This window comes from Hippocampus comes, unplaced genomic scaffold (genome assembly GCF_001891065.2).
Source record: "Hippocampus comes isolate QL1 unplaced genomic scaffold, H_comes_QL1_v1.1 scaffold326, whole genome shotgun sequence".
NCBI lineage: Eukaryota > Metazoa > Chordata > Actinopteri > Syngnathiformes > Syngnathidae > Hippocampus > Hippocampus comes.
The window spans coordinates 1,770,684-1,788,372 of record NW_017805930.1 but is presented as its reverse complement, the minus strand read 5'-3'; the positions used below and the strand labels follow the sequence as shown (position 1 = coordinate 1,788,372).

General features: G+C 44.8%; 3 protein-coding genes across 7 annotated transcripts; all 3 read right to left on the bottom strand.

Annotated features, from left to right (window-relative positions):
• Positions 1–1,181: 1,181 nt before the first annotated feature.
• Positions 1,182–5,452, bottom strand: LOC109527831 (zinc finger protein 2-like). The gene is made up of 5 exons (XM_019889954.1): positions 5,153–5,452; positions 4,311–4,429; positions 3,363–3,524; positions 2,779–3,186; positions 1,182–2,332 (listed from the first exon to the last, which is right to left on the bottom strand). The coding sequence occupies exons 1-5, from the start codon at positions 5,313–5,315 to the stop codon at positions 1,301–1,303; spliced, it is 1,884 nt and encodes a 627-aa protein (XP_019745513.1). The 5' UTR covers positions 5,316–5,452; the 3' UTR covers positions 1,182–1,300.
• An 818-nt stretch (positions 5,453–6,270) lies between these two features.
• LOC109527815 (somatostatin receptor type 5-like) lies at positions 6,271–10,801 on the bottom strand. 2 transcript variants are annotated; one of them, XM_019889928.1, is made up of 4 exons: positions 10,189–10,801; positions 9,516–9,688; positions 8,017–8,715; positions 6,271–7,651 (listed from the first exon to the last, which is right to left on the bottom strand). In XM_019889928.1, exons 3-4 carry the CDS (start codon positions 8,692–8,694, stop codon positions 6,989–6,991), a joined length of 1,341 nt encoding a protein of 446 aa, XP_019745487.1. In that variant the 5' UTR covers positions 8,695–8,715; positions 9,516–9,688; positions 10,189–10,801; the 3' UTR covers positions 6,271–6,988. The 2 variants fall into 2 exon arrangements, with proteins under 2 accessions (XP_019745487.1, XP_019745488.1); XM_019889929.1 differs by having other exon boundaries at positions 9,516–9,677.
• A 1,177-nt stretch (positions 10,802–11,978) lies between these two features.
• On the bottom strand, positions 11,979–17,415 carry LOC109527816 (GRB2-related adapter protein 2-like). 4 transcript variants are annotated; one of them, XM_019889931.1, is made up of 8 exons: positions 17,220–17,414; positions 15,850–15,956; positions 15,678–15,769; positions 15,486–15,605; positions 14,462–14,648; positions 12,941–13,039; positions 12,314–12,418; positions 11,979–12,253 (listed from the first exon to the last, which is right to left on the bottom strand). In XM_019889931.1, the coding sequence occupies exons 2-8, from the start codon at positions 15,925–15,927 to the stop codon at positions 12,068–12,070; spliced, it is 867 nt and encodes a 288-aa protein (XP_019745490.1). In that variant the 5' UTR covers positions 15,928–15,956; positions 17,220–17,414; the 3' UTR covers positions 11,979–12,067. The 4 variants fall into 4 exon arrangements, with proteins under 4 accessions (XP_019745490.1, XP_019745492.1, XP_019745489.1 ...); XM_019889930.1 differs by having other exon boundaries at positions 11,981–12,253; positions 17,152–17,413; XM_019889932.1 differs by having other exon boundaries at positions 12,022–12,250; positions 17,152–17,412.
• Positions 17,416–17,689: the final 274 nt, after the last annotated feature.

The window sequence follows — 17,689 nt, the reverse complement described above, 5'->3', positions numbered from 1 at the left end:
GTAGTGCTGCCAGAAATACATTCTATTTTTATTTTGAGGAGTTGTGGCACCCTTATTGTATCGGCACCACGCGATGACAATAATTAGTTCAGGACTAAAGTTATCAGAATCTATTGTATTCGAAATTATATGGAATTTCAAATTGGGAGGGGCTTTTCGATGCATCTCTGAATTTATCTACTTGCGTCTCCATGAGCACACACACACACATAGCTGAAATGACAAAAAGAAATAAATCTGAGAAAATTACCATAGTAAGCAGCTGTTGAACAACGCAGATGTTTGTTTGTTTATTTATGTATTTTTTTATTGCTGTATTTGCTTCTTACGCGATTGTTTTCGACGCTCTTTACGCACGGCCACGTGCTCGTCGTCGTGTGCGTACGTGTGCTTACAAACGCGAAGGGGCGGGGGATTGTGAGGGGGCGTGAGCCGCCCTCACGAGTGAGAAACCTCCAGCAATTAGTCTGGACCACAACGGAGTGTCGGTGAAATACACTCGTTTTTGATCATTTTGTGTCATGTAGAGTCGCCAAACTTAAAATTAACACAATTTCGCACATGTAATCAGACGACTTCAACTTTCAAAGAAAAAAAAATCAACCCTAATTTGACCGGTCTGTTGGTTTACAGCAGTGGCACAACCGACTACCCAAACTTTAATTTCGTACCAACCAACTACTCGCGAAGCTTTGGCAGAACATTTTTGGTAGTATAGTGTTGCAGCTCCGAAGCAAACAGAGCTGTCGGGGTGGTTTTCAGAACATTTACTTTATTAATTAGTTTCACACTGAAGCGAATACAGACACGTCGATGTTGGACTACGCGCCTTCTCCACTGCCGTCCAACTCCAGACGCGTTCAAAGACCGCCTCAGAAAAAACGTAAATTAATGATTACTTCAAAGACACTCAGGAAAGCAAAAATAATGCAACAAAACAGAAAATCAAGTGAATAACATAAACAGTCTCCTACAATAGGCTACACTAGAATTGCAATAAACAAAGACATGACATATAAGTACATAAGATACGAGTGGAACCTACACTATGGAGACAAAATCCTAGAGTGTTCTACATAATTGGCCAATAAAGATGATCTGATTTTAAAATGAAATAAAAACACATTAAGAAACACTTTCAGCTGCATGTGGGTAGTCATTATTTTAGGCACGACACATCGTTTAATTTTATCAGTAGTTTATTCTGCCAAATATTGGAAGCAGCCTCAAAAAATCCAGATGGGTGGGGCCCCCAAAACCCCCAAAGATGTGAAAACGCAGGAGAACGCTGTGGCTGGCGTCACCGTTGGTCCCCGTGGCACTTCATGTGCAGTCTGAGGTTGGCCTTGCGGAAAAAGGCCTTCCCGCACACCTGGCACTGGTGCGCCTTCTGGCCTGTGTGTATGTCCTTGTGCTTGCTGAGAGACGAGCGGTCGCTGAAGCACCGTCCGCACACGCCGCACGCGTACGGCTTCTCACCCGTGTGCGTGCGCATGTGTCGCGTCATGTTGTGCTGACAGTTGAAGGCCTTCCCGCACTCGCTACATTGGAAAGGCTTCTCGCCCGTGTGCACCCGCATGTGCGTGTCCAGATCCCGGCGGCCATCGAAGCACTTGCCGCACACCTCGCACACTTTGCCGTTTCTGTGCGTGGCCAGGTGGGCCTTCATCTGGTTGCCGGCGTCGGCGTGAACGCCGCACACGGCGCAGTCCGTCAGGTGGCTGTCCGAATGGTTGACGAGCGAGACGAGCGAGTGGAACATGCGGCCGCACACCACGCAGATGACGGGGCTTCTCTTCGGCGGGCGGCGACCCTCCAACTTCTCCTTCTTCTGGTGCGTGAGCAGGTGGCGCACCCTGGCCGAGTGGTCGTTGAAGAGCTTGCCGCACTGGTCGCAAGCGTAGGGCCGCTCACCCGTGTGCGTGCGCATGTGGCGCCGCATGTTGTGCTGACAGTTGAAGGCTTTGCCGCACTCGCTGCACACGAAAGGCTTCTCCCCCGTGTGCACCCGCATGTGCGTGTCCAGGTCGCGGGCGCTGTCGAAGCGCTTGCCGCACACGTGGCACGCTTTGCCGCTGTCGTGCGTCCGCAGGTGCGCCGCCAGGTCGTCCGCGCGGGCGCCGCACACGCCGCAGTCGGTGTGGTGTTCGTGGGCATGGTTGACCAGAGAAATGATAGCGTGGAAGCCTTTACCACACACGACGCACACCACGCGACCCTTGGGCCGTTGCCCGCTTGCCTGGCGCTCGATTGGCGCTCCGTCCGCAATGCTCTCGTGGACCAGCAGGTGGCGTTTCCTGGTGGAGTGGTCGCTGAATTGCTGGCCGCACACCTGTAGAAAGATGTCTGAGTAGTTAGGAACCAGGGCTTTCAAATTCCGGTCCTGGAGGGCCTAACTTAGATCTGACTCAAATGATCAGGACCCCTTTATTAAGTCCATATCCAGATGGAACTAATGATTAGTTACTTGAATAATTGATTCATCTGATGATTCATCGATTAACGTGATTCAATAACAAAAAAAACGTTGTCTAATTTCCCTCCCTTTCATTCAAAACAGCACATTAACAAAAAATGTTTAAAATGTCCCGGACATGCGCCAATGTTTATCGAGCGGCGAGAGCGTACATCTTTTTACTGCAGAACGTCTGCTCGTGTGGAACTTCAGCAACGTCTGTATATATATATAGATTTTTTTTTAACAAAAAGACTTGTGCTGTTCTGAAGAAATGACAGTTGAGTGGATATGACCAGTATAGAATAATTGCCCATGCTTACGTGGCAGGCGTAGGGTTTCTCTCCCGTGTGCCGACGCATGTGTCTGGTCAAGTTATGGCGGCAGTTGAAGGCCTTGCCGCACTCGCCGCACTCGAAGGGCTTCTCGCCCGTGTGCACGTGCGCGTGCATCTCCAGAGCCTTTGCCGTGCCGAAACCTTTGCCGCACACGTCGCACACGTTGCCCCTCATATGCGTCTTGACGTGACCCTCGAAGCTCTCATCCGAGTCGAAGCGCTCCCCGCACACGCCGCACACGTCTTTGGGGTGCACTTCGATGTGATTGGCCAGCGCGATGACGGAGTGGAAGCTCTTCCCGCAAACTTTGCAGCCGAAGGCGGCCTTGGCCTTCCGCGTGGTTTTCTTCTTGGGCTCGTCGCTCTCGCTGGGCTGCCGCCACTCATCGCTGTCCTTCAGAAGTCAATTCAGTCACGAGCACGTCCAAAAAACATTTGACCCAAGTCATGTCATTGAAAGGCAACGCTAGCGAATTGCCACTTGGACGAAAGTCTTGCAGGTTTCCTACAAAACTTTTGATTGCATTTGAAAGGAGGGAATGTTTTGGGGTTTTTTTTCGTCCCGCTTACCTGGCCCTGCGTGTTTAATAAAGACGCTTTGTCGTCGTCAGCGGTGTCGATGTCGCCTTGACACTCCACTTCCTCTTGGTGCGCCACCTCATGGTGATGGCCACACTGCATGGGCGCCTGCGGCTCCCGTGAGCTGCTCGGCTTATCGTCGGCTTTCATAACCTGGAAACACCGTCACCGCATGTTGATTGCGTGTTCTTTGGGCTGAATTGTCCGTGCACTAGTAAAGCGATTCTTCATGACGTTTAGTCGTAAGGTTTAATTACGTACGAATAAGAAGACAGTGACTCGACAAGTGTGCCGGACTGCTGCACTAGTGAGGACAAAGAGTACACTCGTACATGGACCCTTTCCGTGCAAACCTGGCCGGTGTCGGGTTTCTCACCTGCCGTGCATGCACATGTGCCTCGTGAAGTTGCGTTGACATTTGAAGGCCTTTCCACACTCTCCGCACTTGAATGGCTTCTCACCCGGAGAAGAATACGAAAATATTACCTAATTTATATAGCGTGTTTCAGAGGGCTCAATGCTAATTTACGTAGCAGACAAAACAGTATCAGTAAGGACACAGTGCTTTCTTTCAACCTAAGTAGTGCTTCGCCGCCATATGGGGCATCGAGGCTTTATGTTTAAATGAAAAGAGGTCGTTCATTTCGACATCAGCCATGCTTTTCCGCCATGTGGTGGTATCTTGGTGCCGAGGAACTATGTCAAAATGAATTGAGGAGTTTCATCTAGACCAAAGCCGTGCCACAGAACTATGTCAATCTGAAAAAAAATAGTGCTTTGCCGTTGTTTGGTGGCACCTTGATATCAACAAACAATGTTGAAGTGAACGTAGGCCCATTGTTTGGACAAACCTAATGCTTTATCGCCATCTTCTTGACAAGGAAAAAGCATACTGGTAGGATCTGGAAGAACTGATCAGGCGGGCTACGCTGGGCTTACCTGCTCGCCGACGGTTGGATCCTGCTCGAGTGGCGCTTTCCAGTCGCGATTGCACACCTCGCCCTCGTCCTCATCCTGCAGCAGCTCGTGCGGCACCAGCACAGACGGCTGCGCTGCATCTTCACCACAAAACACAGCAGCGCTCATTTTGTTATATGATTAGCCACATTTCTCCGTCTACATCTGCACTCATTGCAGAAGTACGACTGTATGATTAGCACATCTATTTTAATGTCCGTAGTTTATGTCACGTTTCAACGTACAATAAAACAAACACAGGATACACACCGGATATACGAGAATTGAATATTATATATAATATACAGTATATCATGGTCAATATACTATTAAGATTGCAAGTTGCAACTATTCATTATGACAAAAAAAATCTACCGATTGATTCTCAAACTTTTTCATCCTTTAATTGAAAAATAATTATTATGAAACATTATTTCAAATTGACAATGCAGAAAAGGCACAAAAAATTGGATGATGACTGGTTTGGTCTGTTACCAGCCCACTTATTTGACACTGTTAAAGGAACACACACAAGTCTATCATTGCTCTAAGTTACAAGCAGTTTGGATTCAACCACTGCAAAACAAACGATCACAATATCGGAGTAGACACTGATCACTAATCCGTATTTGCATGTTCATGATGGTTCTGTCAGAATCTTCTGTCAGTGTCGACCAAGCCTCACGTTTTTTCGCGACTCACTAGCGGCCTCTTTCGTCACGAAGCAGCAATGCAAATTGAACGAGCGCCAATGAAGTTGTCCAAAGAGATTTTCACGAGTTTGATTGCTCGGAATTTTCGACGACGTTAGAAGAGAAACGAACCTTTGTGTTGTACGAGTCTTTGGTGTCGCTCGAGCTCCAGTCTGGAGCGCAGGAGCTCGTCCTCGAGGCCGACGATGGTGCCTTTCACCGCCTGGAAGATCTCCTCTGCGGCCGCGCGCAGACGCTCGTTGACGGCTGCTTGGAGCCGCTGGAAGCTCGACATGACGCCAGAGGACAGTCGGACGGCAGCGAAAAAGACGATGGTAAGAGACAAAGAAAACAAAAACAGGCTACGAATATCGATTAGAAACAGGGACGCTCACTCCGGCGTCTTCTTCTTCGTCACCCACAGAGAAGTGTGCTGCTTGCTCAGTGTCACAGTGATGCCCCTAGCGGGGCATTTGTGGAGCTACACGCACATGCTTGCATTTTTCATGAACGCTTTCGAATCTTAATTACTTTAGACACTGTACTGGACATTTGAACTGATAAATCAACAAATAGATGTATTCATTTCTGGCATTAAAATATTTATAAATCATCGTATTACTGTAAAATAAAAATACAACAATATTAAAATGAATTGTTTTATTTTGTTTTCTCCATTATCATGATTCAAATGAGCAATTTCACAATGGATATTGTAAACATGTAGAAATATTCAAGAAAAAAAAATCATTCATAAAATTATCACGGCCCACTTCGCCGCACAATGGATATTGTAAACATGTAGAAATATTCAAGGAAAAAAATCATTCATAAAATTATCACGGCCCATTTAGCCTACAATATCAAGACTTACATATCTAATCTATCTCTATTTGTCCAACTGCACAAACAAACAAATATTCCAAAACCCAGCAAAAGGGCGCCCGTTGCAGCTGGCATGTATTAACACAAGCAATCAGGGTTTATTGGGAAAGACTCCAGAATTTTAATCAACACTTCACATGAGTGGCAATCGACTGGTGAGTCTGCAGCATAATCAAGAGGTTCCAACACAATAACACCCCCCCCCCACACACACACACAGTGACAGTAATTAGTTAGTGTGTGAGAATAGCACAAGAGTACATATTGTCACTGAAATGACTCAGAACCAAAAAAAAAAACAAAAAAAAAACAAAAACGGATGAATCACAATGAGGCCGCCATCACATCCAACACCCAAAAGTCTGCAGCATAATCAAGAGGTTCCAACACAATAACACCCCCCCCCCACACACACACACAGTGACAGTAATTAGTTAGTGTGTGAGAATAGCACAAGAGTACATATTGTCACTGAAATGACTCAGAACCAAAAAAAAACAAAAACACGGATGAATCACAATGAGGCCGCCATCACATCCAACACCCAAACATGGATGAAATCCTCTTACAGGTTTTCAACTCAGGTCAGAGGACACCCAAATAAGACCATATATTACAAATACTTTTCATGTTCTGAACCGTCAACATGTGATGTGTAAAGCCAAGTGTGTCAAGCAGTGACCGAAAGTAACCTTGTACACCCTGAACTGGTCGCCAGCCAGTGGCACGGTACATATCGACAAAGAATGAAATGGTTGCCCAACAATATCAGGTTTCATGTAGACAAACAATGGACTGGTTGTCAATCCAGGTAAGGACACTTACAAACGATGTACTGGTCGCCAGTCAATCTCAGGGCACATATAAACACACAATCGAGTGGTCGCAAGTCCATTTCAGGACACTTAGAGAAACAAGAACTGGTTGCCAGCCAAAGTCAGATCACATATACTGTCGACTTCCAATGGACAATCAAGATCAGGGCACATAGAGATGAACAGGACTGGTCGCCAGGTAATGTCAGAAGACTTATTGACAAAACATGTGTTCACTGCACTGCACTGTGTTCATATTACAAGTAGCCTATATTTCCAAAGAGGTGCTGTGCACCACATTGTCATCAGGCATAGTTTTTGCGGTCCCGTTTGCTTCATTTCCGAGCAAAGGTGTCGCGAGGGAGGTCTCAAGGTCCCTCCCACCAGAGTCCTTCCCACCAGACAGCATTTGTCCTTGGGGATTCTGCTCCGGCCCCTCGCGCTCCGCCAATAAAGGCTCCAGACCCAGTGACGAGCAGCCTGCCATTCCGTTTTGCTCCATTCTCAAGGCTTGCGTCATTTCTGAGACGTCGTCGTCTTGGTGGAGTCCTCGCCTCAGGCTCTCTCTGGGCACGGGTGCCTGCCTGCCGCCCTCCTTTGGCGGCTGGGGCTGGATGGCATGGTGGTCCTCCACTTTGCGGGTGGCGCGGCAGAGGGCTTTGCGGAAGCCCCTCTTGAAGTTGTCTGACATGAAGCCGTACACCACCGGGTTGGCGCAGCTGTTGGCGTAGCCCAGCACCACCACGAAGTAGTACAGGCCCTGATACTCGGGGGGCAGCGCCACCAGCAGGTTGAGCACGTTCAGCGCGTAGAAGGGCAACCAGCACAAGACGAAGACGGCCACCACGATCACCACCATGCGCGTCACCTTGCGCTCCGACTTGCGGCGCTTGGTCGAGGCTGTGTGGACCTTCTTGGCCGAGCTGCGCACCTTCAAAGAAGAAGAATAATACATGATATTTAAGGACAGTGATATATATTGTACATGATGTCCGCGGACAGATTTTCTTTCTGTTTTCACTGAGGTCACCCGCTAACTAAGCTAGCTGATTGATTGCTGCTTTCTTTTCCAAGCAAAGATCACACCATGTGAGAAGTGAATGAGGCGGGCGCAGCATTGAAAGGAAATGGGAGGAGCTACCTTCATTGGAATTATCTGTGTTCACACCCACAATGACGCACCCCCTCCCCTTTTTCACATCTACGAAATGATTACCAGCAAATCTAACCTCCTTTTCGTGCAGATTGAGATCGCGATTCACAAACACTGAGCATGCAATGTGTTGTGAATGTAACCTTGAAGACGATGAGCACGTAGCAGAGGCAAATGATGAGCAGCGGGCACAGGAAGCCCACTGTGGAAGTGTAGACGATGAACGCCGCCCTCCACACCTTGGCGGGCGCCGGCCACAGGATGTTGCAGTTGCCGCCCGTCTTCTGGATGTTGGCGAAGACCACGACAGGCAGGACCACCAAGAAGGACAACGCCCACACGGTGCCGTTGACCACCTTGGCAATGCGGGGGCGTCGCCAGCGGGCCGAGCGGACGGGGTGGCCCACCGCCAGATAGCGGTCCACGCTCATGACGGTCAGGCAGAAGATGCTGGTGAACTGGTTGATGGAGTCCACCGTCATCACTAGGCGGCACATGAAGGATCCAAATGGCCACATCTGCAGCGAGTTCTGCACGGCCAGGAAGGGAAGGCCCAGCATGAAGAGCTCGTCGGCAATAGCCAGGTTGAGGATGTATATGTTGGTCACCGACTCCATCTTGGAGTGATGCAGCACAATGTGGATGACCAGCGTGTTTCCGCCCAGACCAATCACGCACACGATCACGTAGATGAGAGGGATCAGGACGCCCCCAATGCCAGGTCCCGACCCGTCATCCGGCGCTGTCGTGTTGGTGACATTCAGTTGGAGTAGAGGAAAATCCTGGAACGGGGCGCTGGTGTTCTCCACCGCCGCCTCCATGTTGGCAAAACAGCAGCTTTACTGGGAAAAAAAAAACAACAACAACATCACTACTCATTTAAGTAGAAGAAGTTGGACAGAATTATGATTTCACTTTCTTAGATTTTTTTCTTTCAGGGTGACGTCTGAGTAGGAAGGGATTCCTTGGATGTTGTGCTAAATGCTAATTGCGCTAACGTTGGGAGACAAAATGTCAGCGGGTTGTTCTGCAACCATCCTAAAGGTCAGCGGGACTTGAAAGCTCAGGGGTGAACCACACAAACACACACACACACACACACACACACACACACACACGCACACACACACACACACACACACACAAAAGCATGTACGCAAGCAAACAAGTGTGTCCCATTTACAAGGCAACACAATCTGCATCATATTTCTGACCGATGAGGACTTTAACATCAATGACAATTTCATCATCAAACTAAGTGTGTGTGTGTGTGTGTGTGTGTGTATGTGTGTGAACATTTTAGTTTTTTTTCAACTATTGTATTTTATTCCAGTTTAATATATATTACATATTAACTATCGCTATTATGTGACCTAACAAATGTACCACAGGTATACACTATTTGATCCATCTTTCCACTTCTCAATTTGCTCGCAATTTTTAAATGACTTTTGATGAGCAATTTCACACGAATGCATTTCAACAGTGTCACACAGTGTACATGAGTGCATGACCATTCATGATGATGTCACTTTTTATGATATACTTCCCAACTTGCATCAATATTACTCGAACATCATTTGTCTTTCTGCAATTTTTTTTTTCCGTGAATCTTGCCTGAAGCACAAACAATTCATCTTACCTTTAGACGATGACTTTACCTTCTGTTCAGAATGCAAGCACCAAACTTCACCGGTCGCCAATCTCGCTCAGCTCATGTCCACGTTGGATCGTAAGTGGAACCTGCATCATCACCAGCAACTGCAGCAGCAGCAGCAGCAACCTAGCACTTGTCCGCTTGTAACTAGGAGACAGCTTGTCAAGTGGGAGGTGTTAGGATGCCAATCTGCGTACGTGTGTGTGTGTGTGTGTGTGTGTGTGAGTGTGTGTGTGTGTCACAAGCCAGGCTGCAGCGAGTGGACCTTCCGCAAAAATGGAAGATGCCACTTGACTTTTATTGGAGCATCAAGTCAGATAAATAATAAGAGCAATATGTATTTTTCTTAAGCCACTCATGAGAACATCAACAGCGGTCAAAGTTGTATTCATGTTGTTTTTTTTCTCTTTATGGTGCATCTGGAAAGGATTCACGGTGGTTCACCTTCACCGCAATTTAGTTAAGTTAGAGGCTTATTCCAAAATGCAACAAATCCATTTTTCACCTTCCAATTTCACATTTCACGACAACCCCCAAAAAAAGCCCAGAAATAAAAGGCTTTTGTACAGGGGTGTGTAGACTTATGCGCCTCGCAATCCATGTAAGGTATTTTGTTTGAAATGCATGACAGGTGCCAATGATTGATTGATCCACTTACATGGGTTGTGATGACGTCATCGCACACTGGAGGCAACGCAGACGGAAGATGAAGAACGATCTCCAATCTTTGCCACGAGCTCAACCTGCTGGAGAGAGACTGTTCTTGAGATTGTTACTTTTGAACTTCTGCCATATGTCAATCAGGCTAGATTTAACGTAAACATCATTTCAGTGAAGAAATCGAGGACGGCCAATCAGAAATCTGAGCAAGCATGAGAGTTGTTTTTGGACTGCATTGGGCCTTCTGCTTTTGAGCAATATTCCCGCCCCCCGGTCGCTAGCTGTCAACAAATGGTGACCACGACGTGATTTGGCAGTCAGTTGATCACTCGCCATCCTAAATTTGCCCGCGAGGAGGCGTTGACAACTGTACAATGTACAATACGTATTCAATGAAATGTTCAAGAACCTTGTAAAGTGAATTGAGAGATTTGTTTCTAAAATACATTTGACATGTTTTGAACATATGAAAGGCTGACAACATGGGGAACTTTATACCGGAATTAGCAAAGTCTCTAGTGTGGTTGGTGGCTAATTCGTTTGTTAGCATGATTACTGGCATGACTAATGTTAAACATTGTTTGCATGTTTGCCAACATTCGTAAAAAATGAACCGGCAGACGGAAAGTCGATCGAGACCGCGTCAGCAAAGGGCTTTGTTACTGCACAAGGACGTGCCGTTTGTTAGCGTCTGCGTGTCAGAGAGTGTCTCGTTTGACAAGGTTATCCAATTGTAGTGGCCTGGTGGTAACCATGGCAACAGAACCACATGGCGAATGTTGAGACCTTGGGAGTTTTCGAGAGCATCGACAAAGTAACTCGCCACTCCGATTAATGTTCATTTGTATGTTTGCAACAAGGGCTAACTATGTTCACTGGCATGCTTTTTTTAAAACTATGATACTTGCCTGTACTGAGAGGAAGTCAAATTATTTCATCAGAAGCCATCAACATCACTTCAGTTGTGAAGAGCACCTGACCGCACTCTGCAGCGGCAAGGAGTCAAACAAACAAACCACTTCCTGCTTGCTCAAAGTGGAGCAGCAGTGGCATCGCTTGGTCCCTTCACCGCCTCAATCTCAACACTCCACAAACACCCCAGAGTTGCGTTATCATGTCATGTTTCTTGTCATTTCGATTTTTACAATTAACAAAAGAAAATGACTGCATAAAAAAATGACCAAGACAACCAAAGTCAGCCGAGAATAAAGAACTGATCTTGAGCTCACTTGGTTGGGACTTATTGATGGAATTCAATAACTACCGGTACTTCTTTTTTTTAACCACGGTTGTTCCTCGCCTGACAATTGATCCGAGGCTCGGCTGCTCAAAGCTCTTTGTTCATGGCCAGGATTGGGCTCAGGTTATGGCAACAATGATACACGAGCAAAACAAGTTTTGAGAACTTGTCGTCAAGGTTTAGGGACATGCCGCTCTCCGATCTGCCAAGTGTTCTCCGACTCGCTGGAGGTGTCATTTCTAACTTTCGAAAATCATGCCATCAGTTATTTTGCAAAACCAGGTCAGATTGTCACTGGTGAGAGGGAGTAGAAACCAGTTCACTGGTCATATTACACACACATCTATCTAGATAGATAGATACACACAGACACCCACGCACACACACTTTTAATGGATTTTCAACAATTCTGACAAAATAATCTCGAATGAATAGCCCAGCCATTCTGGTTACCCATAATGCCTTGAACAGTGCACGTGTACCTCATGCTACAAATTATTGTTGTTGCTGCTTGACTGCTGTACGAACAAAATAAAAGCACATCAAAATGAAATTTTGTCCCTTTATTTTGAAACATTTCTGCTGTACCTAATGAATTGAGCCTGCCTTGGCTCCTCCCCCTTCTTCTACTTCTGCATCAAAAGGGTTTGGTGTAGTTTGCCGGAAAGAGACCTCTCCTGCCGCCGCATCGTCCCGTCCACCAGGCGGGATCGGAGGCGTCGGTGATGTTGATGACGTCGCCGGCGCAGAAGCTCAACTCGTCGTCTTCTTCGGCACTGAAGTCGTACAAAGCCAAAACCTGTTGCGGTGGCGTCGCCTTCTGCTGGAAAACACACACATAGCATGTTGCTATGCTAACAGGTGAGCGGTGTGTTGGTCAGACCTGGTGAAGGTGGGCGCTGTCAGGAGCTTGAGCTGCACCGATCGGGCTTCTTCTTCCTGATTGGACGACGCTCTCCATGTGCTCCTCCGAGCCACGTCCCCTCGGCTGCAAAACACCAAGACACAATGTTTGACATTTGACCTTCACATCCAAAAATTTGACTCCACCTCTGATAAATGATCATCAAGTCTGAAGTTAGACCTTCAAGTCACAATATTGATCCCTGAGTCCTAAATGGACCCCCAAGTCCCAACTTTGACATTCAATGCAAAACATTGATCTTCAATTTCAAATAAGTGACCTTCAGATCCTAATTTTCACTCTCAACACTAGCTTTATGCTAATGTATAATGCGAAATTCCATAGAAAGGCTAATAGAAATTAGCATCACTAAATATTTTTGAGTAATTGTAAACCTTCAAAAAATGCTGGGAGTTGTGTGAAATGTTCATAAAATGAGTGTTGGTAAGTAGTAAGACTCGTACAGCGTGAAAACCCATAAGAAAATGATGGCTTAAAGATCTGCGAAAAAAGACAAATGGCAATATAGCAGAAGTTCTCTAAAAATATTTAGTTAGAATGAAGTATCATTGAAGAAACAGTTTGCGAATAATATGGCGTAGCTACCATGTGACTGTGCTGAGGCTGATCGGTGACTGGTCGCGCGGCGGCAGCGGCCATGTTGTCGGCTATGCTTTGCTGTTTGGGTAAACGTCCGCCCTTCGCCTGCAGGAGGAGACACACTATAATTGTTTATTCCAAGAGTAAGAATTCAACATCATTATGCGGCTTACGTTTTCCGGTAGTGAGCCGTTGCTTGGGTCCGTTTTTTAAATTTTTTTTTTATTTGGTGTTACGAGGTACAATTTGAGCGAGCTTCAGAGGCTGACGTGTAAGTGAACAAAAATCCTCTGGCATGTGGGCAAAGACAGCCACAGATAAACAGTCAAACACAAATAGAAAATGGACACATCTGTAACGAGCTGCTGTAGATCACAACTCACACGCAGGTTAACCGGCCAATCTACTTCGAGCTAGGCCACACCCCTTTAAAACATGCATCCAGTACACGAACACGACAGTATGTGCAATAATTACACTTCATGAAACCTTTTTTTTTTTTCATGATCTCTTTGATTGTTTTTTATCCCGTGTTATGTATCAAACAAATAACAAAAAAGAAAAAAAGTGTTTTGTTTTTTTAAGTGCTGGAATAGTCATCGCATTTCAATGGAGACAATTAATTTGGTATTCAAGTTGCAGAACAAATTGAACTCATAAGTCAGGGTACCACTGTACTGTTTAAAAACATTTTTGTAGTTAACAAAGTGCTCATAGGTCGTTTCCCCATCAAGATTCCAACCCGGTACTTTCTCGCTGCGAGGAGCACTGCGTAAACCACAAGCTTCACCGTGTGGCGCGATTTCTCTGAAGTTTAGCAGCTTGCTCACTTCCTGCTCAGCTCAGAAGAAATATCGAACACTAACCCTAAACTCCTATAATGTAGCTAAAGTCTGGAACGTTTGCTGGTGTGAACTCTTTAGAGCGCCTCGTTGTCAGTTGGGAGTGCACAAACATCACACACATAAAGATGGATGAGCAAGGTGGAAAGGTGGAGTTTTTTTTTTTTTTTTTTAAATGACCTGACAGGCAGCACGTGGTGATGCGCGGTTAAGAACAGTCAAAAGTTGGAGTAATTGCGCTTTTGTGTCTGCTTTTGAGTACTTTGTTGCTGGCTGCGAGTGCGCACGTTATGGTTTTTCTAAGTCCGCCATGCCAGTCAGCAGGTGGAAAGCGGCCATGAGCTAATGTGGCCATTTTAGAGCGCCTCGTTGGGGCATATTTCAGTCACCGGAGGCTGGAAGTGGATATTTTTGTGGCTCAAACATGTGACACATAGACAGAAGAACGATCATTGATACTTGATTGACAGCTGACTGTTGAGCAGATTTGGTGTCAGCGCATTCAGCAGACACGCCCACAACGACAATTCTTCAAACATTTTGAAGCCTCGTTTTATATACTTGGGTTTTTTTTTGTTTGTTTTTGTGTTTTTTTTTTAAGCATTCATATACCAAAGTTGTTAACAACATTCTGCTCTGAGCTTTGTCGAATACACAAGATAGGTCTATTTTCTGTTTTGTTTACCGTTTGGGTGCCAGGCGTTGTTCTGATGGAGTCGTCGACATTGAGGAAGATGCTGGTGGTTTTGGAGATGGAAGTGGTCTTGTAGAAGTCCACCAACTTGTTGAGGGACGTGAATCTCTCGGCCCACAGGAAATAGTGACCTCGCTCGTCGCGGATGACCTTGAAGTGCTGCACGTCGCACTCGTGCCTGCGTCCAGGTCAAAATTTCAGCCACAAACTCAGCTCAAGGTCAACAGGAAAGATGTGCTAAAACCTGCGTTAGCTTAGCAACGCTCCTTTTGTCAACACACTGCATCAGCACTCGCTAACCATTAGCATTAGCTAAACCAAATTAGAACTGTCACATTTTAGGAGTCTGTACAGTCTTTCTTTGAGATACTGTTTCAGTCACCCGACATATGAGACTTTCAAAATTAAAGCTTTCATTCAGCCAATATGTCGACTGGTCAGCATAAATTTGAGAGATGAGTGCTGTATGGAGGCAGTGAGCTCACTTGAGAAAAAGCAGCTTTGGCAGATAACCAACCTAGACATAAAACAAAGAGAAGTTATTTAATAGAACCTTACAACGCAACCTAAAAAAAGAAAATTTAGCTGAATGTTAACAAGCAATGCAAAACACCACTAATATGCTAACATCTTGGATCGATAGTTGCTAATGAGCCAAAAAGCATTTTCAATGTTTTCCATGAAAAACAGGGATTGGCTACCCGCGCCAAAATAAAATAAAGCATTTTGAGAAAAAAAAAAGGAATTAAATACTGTTCTTAATTATGTCATATAACTGTTATTCTTTTGGCGGGGTTGGCATTAACAGATTAATGGAAATTAATGTAATCAATTTTGGAATAAGGTTGTAAAATAGAAAAGTACTTTCCAGATGCACTAATGTACATCCAAAAAGTATTGGCAGTGCTTCACTTTTGGGTGAAAGGGGAGTTTTGTTATTTTTGAAGGGGAAGTTTTGTTATTTTTGATAAATACACAAAAATGGTAGATAAAATGTTGGGAGTTTGCGACTGACTTGACGGAGATTGAGAAGTTTCCAGGTGAACTTTGGCATCCTCGGATGACGAAGTCTCCGATGGGTTTGGTGCTGAGGATTTGCTCGGCCGCACCGCGAGTGGCGTTCTCCTGGAACCATCTGCAAACATCCCCATGTCACCATACAAGAAGACGAGGATCGAAGAAGACATTCTGTGAGGGCGGGGCTTACCCGGGAGCGGTCAAGTCTACATAGTTTTTGGGGACGAAGCCTTCGTGTCCGAGCATCTCAGCTTTGTACCAGTCGCCATGCGTGCTTAAAATCTGATGGGAGACAGAATGTTTGGGATAAAAAGTTGTTTGGGGAATGATGGGCCGACATTGCGACGATCTTAGTTCCAAACCTTGAACACATCGTCCTTCTTAAAGTTGAGCTCACCAGCCGATGTAGCCGTGAAGTCATACTTTCCTCTTGCCTCCATGTTGTCAACCACAAGCAAAACAACAACACCTAGAGAGATAGGTTGATTTCAAAACAAAATGCACATGTTCTACATTTCATTCAATTGGACTATAAACAAATACCTTCAATTAGAAAGTTTGATGCATTTAGCAGGAGTCATGGGAAACAATGCAATCCAAAGCGCTACAACTTGCTGCGGCCCGCGACCACATGCTGAGTGGCCCCTTAATTAATTAAAATAAATTTTGACATATGTAAACATTTTTTACAACCTGAAAAAAATGTTTTTTAAAATGCTGATAAACATTCAATAGACATTTTCAACAGTAAACGAGGGGAAATGGGGGTAAATGTTTGAAAAAAAAAATCCTGGAAAAAAATGGACGAACTTCAAATATGCAGGGATTGACTCTAGTTTGAAGTTGTAATATCACCAATCAGAGCTAGATGGCAGACAAGTTTTGGTTACGCCAGGTATTCAACTGCCCTATACTACAAAGTGAGTAGACTGACTTGGTTTTTTTTGCAGATTTGGAATGATGGGCAGGACAAACATTGTGCCGGAATAATATTACAATTTTCAGTGACTTGATTTTTGTGAAAAAAAAAGTCAAATGTTGATGTCTCGCACATATTTGTGACACAACTTATAGGGCGATTTACAAAAATGCAGAAGTGTGCTGGTGTTTACTTTCTCTTTGCCATCTTCCACATTGCCAAATCTTGTTTGTAGCTCATCGTGTGATTTAATGACCCATAAGAAGAATAATACATCATATTATTGATCAGTATTTCCTTTAGTAATCAAATAAAATCCAACATCAACTATTCGTTGACAGTTTGAGTGTCATATGACGGTGAAGACCGTCTCCTGCAGCTGCATCTGAAGCAACAATTTATGGAAAATTCCACTAATGGCGGGAACAAGTTGAACTGAAAAAATATCAATCATGTAATTATAATGAGAATAATGGCTAGCTTCTTTGAAAAAAGATCAGATCATATAGATGATAAATATGTTTAATCACAATAACGTTTACAGGTAGGATGTAAAATAATCAAGAAAGTGGAAATATATTAACTAATAACAGACTGTGACTGACAAAAGTATCGTAGGAATGCAAAAGTAATCTTAAATGGCATCCTAAATAGAATATTTTTTTGTTTTGTTCTGTTTTTACACTTGACTTGAGTGACTTTCGTACACAACATGACGGCGTTCCTTAATTTAAAACAGTTTTACCTTGCAAGGCTGTGTTTCGACTTGTGAGAAGTTTATCCCATGGAGGAAAAAAAAGCCAAGAAGCAAACCGTTATTTTCTTTTTCCTTCCGCGTCACGTGCAGCACGAGGAGTATCCAGGAAATAAAACGAGTCAAATACCGTCATTGACAACAAAAACAAAAAAAAAAAGTGACAGTATTTGGAACAGACGACGGTGGGTTCATCTTATCGCAGTTGTGCTTTCAAATGAAGTGGCACACGCACCTGCTTATTTCGGGCTTTTAATCACTTCCGGCTTCCAAAATAAAACACGTGCTATTTCCGTTGAGCTTGTGAGTGTTTTCATGATTTCCATGATCGAGTCCTTGGAATATGTCATGTAATAATGAAAATGTAGACTGGTTTTAGATTTTGCTTATTGAATAACTTGCTAACATAAAAATAAAATGAAAAACAAATTAAATTAAGTTATGGTAATAGCTGCATTCATTTAGACGTTTTCTATCTGCAAGTGCCGGTTACTTTAAACCTACCCCCCCCCCCCCCCCTATTGTCGCG

Excerpts from the sequence above, each read along its gene's own strand:
- LOC109527831 (XM_019889954.1), bottom strand. The coding sequence starts at position 5,315 with ATGTCGAGCTTCCAGCGGCTCCAAGCAGCCGTCAACGAGCGTCTGCGC. Across the intron at positions 3,525-4,310 it reads ATCCAACCGTCGGCGAGCAG|GTTATGAAAGCCGACGATAA; the intron begins GTAAGCCCAGCG and ends CGGTGTTTCCAG. Across the intron at positions 3,187-3,362 it reads TATTAAACACGCAGGGCCAG|GACAGCGATGAGTGGCGGCA; the intron begins GTAAGCGGGACG and ends TGACTTCTGAAG.
- LOC109527815 (XM_019889928.1), bottom strand. The coding sequence starts at position 8,694 with ATGGAGGCGGCGGTGGAGAACACCAGCGCCCCGTTCCAGGATTTTCCT. Across the intron at positions 7,652-8,016 it reads ACGTGCTCATCGTCTTCAAG|GTGCGCAGCTCGGCCAAGAA; the intron begins GTTACATTCACA and ends TCTTCTTTGAAG.
- LOC109527816 (XM_019889931.1), bottom strand. The coding sequence starts at position 15,927 with ATGGAGGCAAGAGGAAAGTATGACTTCACGGCTACATCGGCTGGTGAG. Across the intron at positions 15,606-15,677 it reads GTAGACTTGACCGCTCCCGG|ATGGTTCCAGGAGAACGCCA; the intron begins GTAAGCCCCGCC and ends GGATGTTTGCAG. Across the intron at positions 13,040-14,461 it reads CAACGCCTGGCACCCAAACG|GCGAAGGGCGGACGTTTACC; the intron begins GTAAACAAAACA and ends CTCCTCCTGCAG.